Source organism: Pteropus alecto, unplaced genomic scaffold, assembly GCF_000325575.1.
Source record: "Pteropus alecto unplaced genomic scaffold, ASM32557v1 scaffold80, whole genome shotgun sequence".
Taxonomy (NCBI): domain Eukaryota; kingdom Metazoa; phylum Chordata; class Mammalia; order Chiroptera; family Pteropodidae; genus Pteropus; species Pteropus alecto.
The window spans coordinates 85,186-96,037 of NW_006430460.1; the positions used below are offsets into that span (position 1 = coordinate 85,186).

General features: G+C 52.3%; 1 protein-coding gene across 4 annotated transcripts in view; it reads right to left on the minus strand.

The window, feature by feature from the left end:
* FRY (FRY microtubule binding protein) overlaps positions 1–10,852 on the minus strand; it is a 261,839-nt gene that overhangs the window by 59,645 nt on the left and 191,342 nt on the right. For all 4 annotated transcript variants that reach the window (XM_025046870.1, XM_025046863.1, XM_006904798.3 and 1 more), the window contains exons 32-36: positions 7,359–7,615; positions 6,790–6,936; positions 5,503–5,671; positions 3,959–4,049; positions 542–624 (exon numbers count right to left, since the gene is read on the minus strand). In XM_025046870.1, the coding sequence (XP_024902638.1) occupies positions 542–624; positions 3,959–4,049; positions 5,503–5,671; positions 6,790–6,936; positions 7,359–7,615 (747 nt within the window). The remainder of the gene's footprint in view (positions 1–541; positions 625–3,958; positions 4,050–5,502; positions 5,672–6,789; positions 6,937–7,358; positions 7,616–10,852) is intronic.

Genomic DNA, 10,852 nt, shown 5'->3' on the forward strand with positions numbered 1-10,852 from the left:
CCAAGTAACACCTTTCATCTGCTCAGCACCTGCAGATGCTGTCCAGGGATTAACTGACATCAGTGAACGCCCCGACCTTTTCGGTTTCTGTCAACTTTCTCAGGAACAAAGAAATTTCTGTGATGATGATCTCTCCCATTTTAGCCAAGTTTTCTCTTGGCTGCTGAGACTTACTGTGAAAACAGACCTTTCCTGGGTCAGCTGATACACAAAAGCCTAAAGATTAAATCCTCTCCCAAGAAAAACTGCAACATTTGTTTTCGAACAGGACGCTGTCCTACTAGCCTTTCCCCAGTGGCGTCACCAAGGAAAAAGATGCCAAGAATATAAAAATACAAACGGAATTTTTATAATATTGACTCGTCTGCTGCTTGGCTTCTAGCTACTTTTACAATGCTGACTCTGCGCTCACCTGCATCGTTGGAGTAAAGGGTGACTTAATATGTATGGGCCTCTTTTTAGTAGGTAGAATCAGAATCATCAAAACACTCATACTCCCTCTCCAGCGTCCGCCTGAGACCCCCAGCTGGGTGGTACTCACTTTTATCCTCATCGTACGACCCTCCAGAGCTATTGCTGTATCTGGACTCCAGACGGGTGTGGGCTCTGATGACATTGCTGAACCTTCAAACACAAGAACAGACGCCGTGAAATACTGACGTGTGTGTATGTGCTGTTTCTCATAAACACACACTGTTATTTAGGGGCTGAGTTTTGGGCAGCTGGTTCTGATTGAGAAATACTATAAAAACAGTACCCCAAATGTTCCTTTTTCCTCGAGAGGGCCAGTGGTCACTCGATCACAGCACAAGTTCAAACCTTGAAACGATAACCGTTTCAAGGCTGATGCTGGAATTGAACCAGCAAATTATGACATCTATTTAGAATGAAAATGGGAGTGATACTGTATAATATAAATGCTTGCTCACATGGCGGTCTGGCAGGTGGCAGGCGGTCAGGAAAAAATTGCTGAGTGACTGAACAAGCGGAAGGGGGCAGAGCTGGAAACACACAAAAATTGGTTCCTAACAAAGCTTAGACTTTGCTGGCTTTAGAGTTTCCCTTAAAATGATGGGAGGGTCTTCAGAAAGAGGTAACTGCTTGGGTGTAATATAATCGGAGGGGGAGGCGGGTTTTTCTGTCTTGCCTCTCTTGTGGCTTGAGAAGTAAACAAAAAAAAAATACAAAAATAGATGAATAGTAACTTCACACACGTCACTCTCTCACTCACTCACTCACCCACGACAAGCGTTATTTACTCGGTGAGGTAACGGGCCAAGTGAGGTTAAACAACTTGCCCATTGTCACCCAGAGGACGGCAGCAGTGCAAGGACACTTCCCGTGTCACGCTGCCTCCGAGAAGGTGGGACACGGGATTTGACAGCTGAGCTCTCTCACTCATTCGCTCTGTGACCTCGGCCAAGTCCTTCGTTTCCTGAGGACCCTGTTCCCACACCTGCCCCAAAGGAGTCAGGAGGACACGTCATCGTTTATTTTGTTGGGGTTGTGGAAATCAAAAGAAATAGTATGAGAAAGTCTCCAACAATGAGAGACACCATCCAACTCTGAGGTATTCGTTTGTATGCTTCTGCCTCGGATTTCTAGAATGCCTTCTCTCTTCGGGGCATCGAAGACTTTCGAATCAACAGCATGAGTAACATCTGGAGACCTATACGGTAGGGCCAGTGTGTGGCTGAGGTGAAGGGGTGGTGAAATGGTATGTCTACCTTTATTTTATATAAAATAATACAAATCGGGTTTCATCTACTTCATATACACGCAGCCAAAGCAAAGAACTAAGGGTCTCCAGAAAGATCTGGAAAATTCAAGCCAAGGTAGGGGTGAAAGCCCTTGCATTCCTGACTGGAGGTTCACTGACAGCAGATCGACACCCTGTTTGCTTCTAGAAGATGCAGGGCTCCAGCAGTCCTCACCGACGTGTGGCGAGAGAGAGATGCTTCGGGAAAAGGTACTGGGTGTGCCATTAAGATGCCCCCCCTGGCCCAGGTGTCACCTCAGAACATCATATCCCTGACTGCAGTTGCTAAATGTGGCACGCGTTGAGTATCGAGGCTCTAAGACTAGAGACTCGGCTTCACTTCACTTAGATATATCCACGGCTGCTTTTATTTTCCTCCTGGCACGGCCATCTTTCCCCAGGAATGCTGTTTCCAGTATTCTTCACAGTCACACCGTTCGGGCTGTCCCTTTGTGAATCCTCGCAACAGAAACTCGAGGACGTCCGCTTCGTTTCATACAGATCGGGCACGCAATCGTGTAAATCAGACTGGCACTTACGAAATTGAAAAAAGGGACAAACCTATCACCTTCTGTGGAAGTTCTTCGATCACGTTCATGCTGGTAAGGGCAGTGTTATGCGGTGCCAAGGCCTCGGGGCGACTTGAGAACCGCACGTGGGAGGTCTGAGCAGGACAGGGCCTGGTGGCCTCCGAGCTGCTCAAGACCCGTCACATCTGGCGGTTCCACCGCCGAGCTCCGGAGGGCCCGGGCAGGGAGAATTACAGAACCGATGGCAATTCCTCCCCTTCCTTTTGGAGTCGGATCTAGAGGGCTGTTAGGGAGTGTTCACGAGGCCGAGACCACGGAGAGGAGCCTGCTCCTTCCAGAACATTCTCCGTACTCTGGGGAAGATGAAACCACAGTGACGTGCACGCCTGGCAAAGAGAACATGAAAACTGACCGCGAAGAGTCGGGTCTGTTCTTGCCGTTGGCCCTTTGGGTTGGAGAAAGTCATTTGGGGCTCGAGCCCTCGAGAAAGTTCAAAGGTTAAGTAGAGGGAATGGCCTTTGATGTCAAAGATACGGGACTTAAGAAACACATCACAAAAAGACCTCTGATGAAAGAAAAACTGCAGGAACAAAATGTTTTCCTAAATTTTACTTTTGCTGATTTGGTTCAAATTAATACTTAGACAGCTGTCAGTTACTAATCTCTACCCCTCTATCGACCCCAGAGATGCATACTTTATCGCTTTCAGTTCCCTATGAAAAATCCTTTCGTGGAACTACAAAGTTATAGAATAGGCTTTTTTGTTAAAGGGTCGTTGTATTGAAAATCCTCATGGAGTTTGCTTCTGCATATTTTACAAACTGCTACTGTAATAAAAAGATGTGTTCACTTTGCTGCTTAAAAAAACTACACGACAGATCCTTCTCAGAGTTTAGAGGTACTTCCTGTTAGTCGCTCCCAACGAATCGTTTCTGTTCGCTTGTTTTGATGCACTGAAAGTTATAACATTCACCATATATATATATATAAATAAAATTACTTTAGCTATTGAGAAACTCGAAGTTAGGTTAATATGAAGTTTTAAGTTTTCCTTAGTCCTAACTTTTGACACAACTCTCTTATTCTTGGTGTGTGTCTCAGCTCGTCACAGTAACTGCAGGAAACAGAGATCCAGCTTTCCCTCACTTCTGAGTGCATCCTGGGGGATGTGAAGGCAGAGGGGCGGGTGAGAGAAATATTATATAGAGCCCGAGGGGAGGGGATCAAGGCCGACCTGAGTGGGAAAAGGCGGTGGTGGTGGTTAAATCGAGGCGAAGAAAGAATGATGACGCTTCTCAAACCGCATCACGAGACAACTACCGTCAACAAGAAAGAATTCACCCTGAGCTGGGATTCCACGTGGATGCGCCTCTCACCCCAGACACCTGTGCCCTCTAGCAGGACAGCTTGTGGCTTTTGTCTGGCCTGAGGTGGAGTCGGCCAGCAGAAGGTCCTGACTCAACCTTTCTCCTCACCGGCCGTGCTCAGGAAGAAACCGTGACCTTCAAGGATGCGCATAGCAGACTGGGAAAGTCGGTCTGTGCTTCTAAGAGCGAGGAAGGGTGCGCGCGTGCGTGTGGGATTATGAAGCGCACAGACACTTCCCACTGCCTTTGTGTGGACTATCGCCGACCGCTAAACAGGACATCGAGCCGATCTGTGCACCAACCTGTCATCAGAGTCTTTCAGGAGCTTGCCCTCCTCGGCGTCTGGGAAACTGTCCTGGCCGGCGACCACCGTGTTGCTGCTAGAGGTGGTTCCTGGGGTGGGATCAGAAGGAAGACACTCAGGAAATAAGTGCATGTGGAGGGGTCAAGGTCAAGTCTCAGGTGACTCCAGGCAAGGGCTCCCTGTAACATCCCTTCTGCACAATCTCGGGCATCCCAGACAAACGCCCAGCCCACACCACTGGAACAGGGGGATCCCAGACACCTGTTATGGTGGAAGCAAAGTCATGAACGCTCCCATAAACCGATATAAACCGAGGCCACCATGTTCCCGAGACCTCTTCCCCTTGGCCACCTGGGTAATGAGCTTATTTACGGAGGCCGGCCCCGCCGTTAGCTGCTTCGGCATTTCTGGGGCCAGAGGTTACTGAACTGATGTCAGAGAAGCAAGTCCGAGTCCCCGGAGGTTCTGCCCGCTGGCTGCTGCTCGTCTGCAGGCCGCTGAGTCAGCAGCAGGGGTGGGGCGTGGAGCCTCGGGAGGACAGGGACTTGGAGGCAGCAGAGAAGCCAGATTTGAGGAGGCTGCTGTGTAGTTCATGAACTGATTCTGAGAGGCCACTTTATCAAAGGTGGCAATACATTTGGGGACATTTTAGTCAACCTTGGGAGAGCGTTCACCGAGGGAATCCCACAGATACAAGAAGGAGGGTCCAGAAACGAGACTCCTAAGTGCCTCGGTGTCCGGCCTGGGGTCGGCCTACAGTGTGGAGCTCCGGGCAGGTGGGCACTGGGCCCCGCCGGCCCGCCACCCTCACGAAACCACTTCCGTGGTCCGACAACGTCCTTAAGAGTCTCAGCTATTCTTAAGCCATCTCTCCTTTTAAAAAATTCATTTTTCCATTACAGTTGTCGTACAATATTATATTAGTTTCCATATATATCACGTATCCAGGTTAGTGGTTAGACATTTGATTAATGACATCATCTCCCTGGTAAGTCTAGTGGCACTGGGCATGGTTATGACAGTATCATTGACTGTGTATCCAGGTTAGTGGTTAGACATTTAATTAATGACGTGATCTCCCTGGTAAGTCTAGTGCCCGCCTGGCACTGGGCATGGTTATGACAGTATCATTGACTGTATTAGTCCCTGTGCTGCATGCACGTCACCTCTCGTGACTATGATGTAGCAGCCAGTTTGTACTTAATCCCTTCGCTTTTCACCCAGCACCGCCCCCCTCTCCACAAATCTGGCAACCATCAGATTCTTCTCTGTACCTATGAGTTTGTTTCTGTTTTGTGCATTTATTTTGGGTTTTAGATCCCACATATGAGCGAGATCACACGGTACTTGTCTTTCTCTGACTTATTTCTCTTAGTGAAGTGCTCCTTAGCTCCACCCACATTGTCACCAATGAAGCCACCGCTTAAAAGGGAACGCATACGCAGAGTGAGAAGGAACTGCACATCCACCTCCTCGTGCCCTGTGGCGCTCTACACCAGACCCCGGAGATCCAAGACAAGCTGCTCCCACTGCCCGCCCTACCGGAGGCTGCGGCCGAGGCCTTGCTGCTGGCCGCCAGGCGGTAGAAGGGCGGGTTGTCGCAGTGCTGGACTATGGGGTTCACCGGCTCTGTCTGCTGCAGCTCCGAAAGCAGCTCCTCCATGGTTTGGATGGTGTTGTTCCGGCATAAGTAAATCGTCACCTTCTTGATCTGAGAACGAAGCAACGCAGGGCTGCTTTCCGGAGCCTGTCATCCTCCAGGAGGCCAGGCGCCGGGCAGCAGAGACGGTAACCCGCTCACTCCGAAAGCATGGACCCCATGAGCTATCGCCCCGGTGCCCCAGCTCTGTGCCCACCGCGGACGGTCCTGTCTGGATGGAAACTCGCCTTCTGCACACGTGTGTCTGATGGGCATGTATGCCAAAGGCCCACCTATCCTGACGGCGGAGTTTACGGAAGTCACCTCTGGGGCCCGGGGAGTCTATCTGAAAGCTGAAAACTGCCCATCTAAGGTCTCATCCTGAGAAAGAATTTTATCTATATAAACCATGGGGAAAAACCTGCTAGTTATTTTTGTTTAAAAAGGAATCCAGTCCCCTGCTAGGCTCTTCTCCCCTAGAAGCAAATGAGTTCTAGCTGTTCGGATGAGTTAGCGTTTTAGAAATCACTTCGGAGCAAAGGTGTGCCTCACGGGCGCCCTCACAGCCAGACCCGAGGCTTGGAAGCTGCAGCAAGGCGGCCGACGTGGGTCCTGGTGGCAGGCAGGTGCGGAATCGCTGGCAAAGCCACCACACGATGCCAGGTGAGCAGGCTTTAAAACTGCTGTCGTTTCTGTCGACCGGATCACGCTCAACCACAAACACCAAGTATCGGGCGTCCCAGAAAGATTGCTCTCTGCTTATTTCTTTCTACCAACTAAATTTGAAGAGAAAAATCTGGATATTCTGCATTTTTATTCTGTTTTGAGAGCATCAAAATATAAATGATCCATTTTTATTAGAAATAATGTTTTACCTAGTTTTTCTTATATAATGGGTCTAATGTTTATGGAAGGCAGTTTTTGGTAACTGTTAGAAAAACACCCATCCCTTAAGTCATAGGCTCTGTGTCCAAAGGCTTGGCAGGGGTGTCACTGAGACATTGTCGCCTGTTTCTCAGGGGGCAGAAGGGACCTTTAATGTAACATCTAGATGAGCTCACAGGAGGTGAGCGTGACTGAGGACATTCGATGTCTATTTTATGTGGGGCAAAGAGCACGCTGTGACTTGAAGATTGCGGATGGAGCCGCCAATGGGAATAACGACAGCCGAGAGCCCAAGGGACACTTACGTAGGGCAAGAGGAGTGTGTCACTGCTAACCCCGCACAGGCTGATGAGGAACTGTAAGGTGACCCTCAGGTTGTTGCTCCATTTCTCGTTGTTGGCCAGCGCGTTCCAAGCGTTTTCCATTTCCGGCCCAGGAACCTCGTCCCCGTACTGCGACAGACAAAACAGAATGCGGCCCAAGACGCATGTGGGGGAAACGCGAGGCCACAGAATGCTCAGTTCAGTGTTCAGGGTCCTGGCCATCTCACGAGCACGAGGCGGCGGCAACATGCCATCCACCAGGGAGATGCCACTTTCAGCCACTGAAAGCGCACTTATGCGTGGGATTAAATACGTTAGCCTTATTTTTATCATTACTAATGATAATGCCCATGGCAAAGTTTACCACCTTCACCGTTTCTAAGTGCAGAGGCGGTGGCACTAAGGACAGTCGCATTGTTGTGCGCTGCCAACCCCCTCCCCTGTAATTGCATGGTTTTAAACAATAGATGCCACCGTCCCAGGCTTTGCAGTCTGGGGGTTGGTGAAGCAGGGTCTCCCGGGATGAAGTGGCAGGGTCGTGGGGACGGTACCTTGGCCGTCATGTACATGAGGTTATTCAGGACGAGGGCCGTGGCTTCCGGGGAGCCCCAGCCGGTCCCTCTCAGCCCCCGAGCAGCGGTCACGTCCCCTTCCCGGTCCTTGCCGTCATCCTCCGGGCTGCTGGGGCTCGAGCCTGGGAGCAGGAGCCGGCTGTCCACCAGCTCGATGTTGTGCAGCCAGGGCAGCAGGTAGGTGAGCATGATCTGCCGCCCGCTGGGGTGCGTCGTGGGGAACCGCTGGCTGACCTCTAAAGAGAAGGCAGAGGCCCGCGGCCACATGTCATGGCTCAGGAGGAACTGGAGCACGAACGCCGGGGACAGAGCACGCAGGCCCGCGGCTCACAGGGCACGTTCACACGCGGCAGGCCCCCGAGGCCGCAGAACCTTAACATTGAGCGAGGCTTGTCCTCGAGCCTGTCACTTCACATCACCAAGAGCATGGCGGGGAAGCGGGTGGCCGCCGAGCTCACGTCCACGCTGGCAGAGGAGGCCTACTGGAGTGGACGATGTGAGGGGCTGGGGGTCGGCGGGCACGTGATCGGGTCCAGTCCCCCGACTACCAGCTGCAGCAACTCGGGGTCAGCTACTCCACCTCACTGTCCTCGGTCTCCCCCTCTGCCAAATGGGGCTGCCAGGGCCCCACACTGGGCTCTCGCAAGGACTAAAGACTCAGTGTACAGAATGTGCTTGGCCCAGGGGCCGGCACAGCAGTGGTTAGGACTCCTGTGACAGGGACGACTGTCTCTCCACATCGTAAGACACTGGCATCTTACGGAGCGTCCTCCATGCACGGCTGCCTGTCACAAGAGAGGCGTGAGCCTGTGGGAGACCCTGCCCAGTGCGTGCACCCTGGGTGGCAGTGTGCAGATCTGGACCGCCAGGACTGCGCCTTGTCCATGACATAACCGAGTCCGCGGCCACACCTGCGTCCTGCCCGGTCCCTCACCACGATGGCCTCTGCAGGGAGCGCGTGGCCTCCGTACAACACAACACAGACGCCAGGTATCATACCAAGGACATTTTCTGGGCCCTGAAAGCATGGCTTGAGCTGATCGGGCCCTTTTCCTAAAATCACAACTTTTTATTTTGAAGAACATTGCACATTTAATGTTTGCCACAGGAATCAGAGAGTGTTGGGTTGTCAGGTTTCACGTAGGTCATAATTTCAAAATGCACCTAATTGCCAAACTTTCTGGGTGCAATGACTGACGTTATGGACTCTGACGACACGTGTTCAGATGCTTATACAGCCAGACAGTCGTCATTCTAGCACATGGGGCCAGTTGCAGGTGCTGGGTGCCACGGGGACAGCGGGCGGAAGGAGGTCGTGGCTCCCAGCCCTGAGCAGGGGGCTCGGAGAAGAGCTGTGTCGACGGGCAACTCTGGGGCAAGGTAGCGAGTGACATTCGGGGCACTTTTATGGCAATAAAAACGAAAGCTAGGGGCCCGGTATAACCTCCTTATTCTTTTACGCTAATTTAAAGAAGGTATTCGTCATAAATGAAAATAACTCAAGGGTTAGTCTGGAAGGAAGCTCACTCGGACCCGCCTGCCACTCACCAGAGGCGCTTCCTTCCCAGCGTCATTTCCTCTCCCAGTGGCCAGATGCGCCTGCACCAGCTCCGGCCTCTCAGCTGGCAGACCCGCTCACACCAGCTCACACCACCTCGCTCGCTCACGCTCACGCTCGTCCTCCACTCTGCACCCCTCGTAGCCCTGCCTCTCCCAGCCAAACCGCAGAGATCTGGCGGCTGCTGCTATGTCTCCATGGCAACTACTGAGTTCCCAATGCACTGTGAGGTTAGACCCCGCCTTCTGGGGTCTCCTGACAGTGGCCCACTGGCTCCCTCCTCTGAAATTCCTTTCTCCAGGCGACCACTGTCCAGGCTCCCCCTTTCTCTCCACACGCGACCCCCAGGCCCTCACTGCTCCCCTGCCCGTCCCTGGCCTCGCCCTCAGCAGCCAGGAGCCCAGGTTCCCTTTTCATTTGTGATCTCTCCTGTCGCCATGGTTCTAAGCCCTCTCTTCTTCCACGAGTCCCTGGTGCCAGCCTTCCCTGGGCCCTGGTGTGCCCACATACGGATGCCCAGCTCGTGCCTGCGCTCAGTGTCCAGCCAGCTCCTGCTCCCGCTTCGCCTGGACCTCTGAGCCCGTCCCCTCTCTTCCTGTTTGAAACAGCCGGCGGCTTTTGAAACCCAAGCGGCTTGCACGGACGCCCTCCCCGTCCTGAGGGATTTCCAGGAGGACCCAGAGATCACCAGCCTACGACCTCCTCAGGGAACACCATGAGGCCTTCTTTCCGAGGTTGACGGCTGCTCCCGTCTGCCCCTGACTTTCCCCCGTCCCTGTGCGTACTGTGTTAGCCACACAGGCCGCCGTGTAACCTCTCGTGTGCACCTGTGACTTCACACTTCCGAGCCGACGCGTATGTCCGTCGTGGGTCCTCAGTGCCTACCTGCCTGCTGGCTGGAACGTCACCTCCTGTCTGCTTTGCAAATTCCTACTCTGCTTTCAAACCGCAGCTTACACATCAACTCTGAGAAGTTCCTCCTGACATTCCGGGCCCAGTGATGGGTCACTCCCTCATCTCCTCTCTCGTACACAGAACGTGCTTTATTTACTCATGGCGCTTCCCGCATGGTATCACAATGTACAGTTCCGCGTCTGTCTTCATTACTAGACTGTGAACCTTTGAGACTGCTTTATCCACCTGTTTTCCGAGTGCCTGGCACAGAGGGGGCACTGAACTCTTGGTTGAAGCGAATAAAAATAAATTTCAGTTTTCCAATAAAAGAACTTATCAAAAGGCTTCTCCTGAGTTCCCCCACTGTTTCAGGCACAATGCAAGGACGTGATGAACGCTAGCTGTCTCAGAGAGATGGAGCGCTTTTTCATTGTATAAAGAGGTTTTAAATCAGATCGTAAGGAAGCCTGGCAGTCAGGGAGAAGGGGAACAGGGCCAGCAGAAGGGTCTACCAGAGGGCCGGGCGTGTTGGGAAGAGGTCACGTGAGATTGGAGTAGAGATCTGAGATGAAAGGTAGAAAGCAGGTTTGGAAGAGGAGGTGTCTTACAGGTAACGGATGCTGACTTTATAGGATAGGCTTTGGAGCAAGATGGCTGGCTTTAGTCCTGACTGTATGGTCTTGAGCTGATCGCCAACCACTTCAAAGCCTCAGCTGCTTGTCTGTGACACGGAATGATGAGTGTGGTGGCGGTGCTGGCGGTGGCCGTCCCTCACCAGGGCTGGGCTAGTTGCTTGGTATTTATGAGCTCATTTCAATCCTCACGCCCTGTGAGGTAGTTACTGCTGCAGATTAGGAAGCAGTTTGCAGGCTCTGTGACTCGCCCGTGGTCCGACAGCTAGCGCGTCGCAGGGCCAGCGACAGACCCGGCTACTTGACTTCGAACCCACGGGGTTGTGAGATTCAGTGACACATGAAATGTATACAAAGTGCTTGGCATAGGGCCTGGCACACCTGAACCG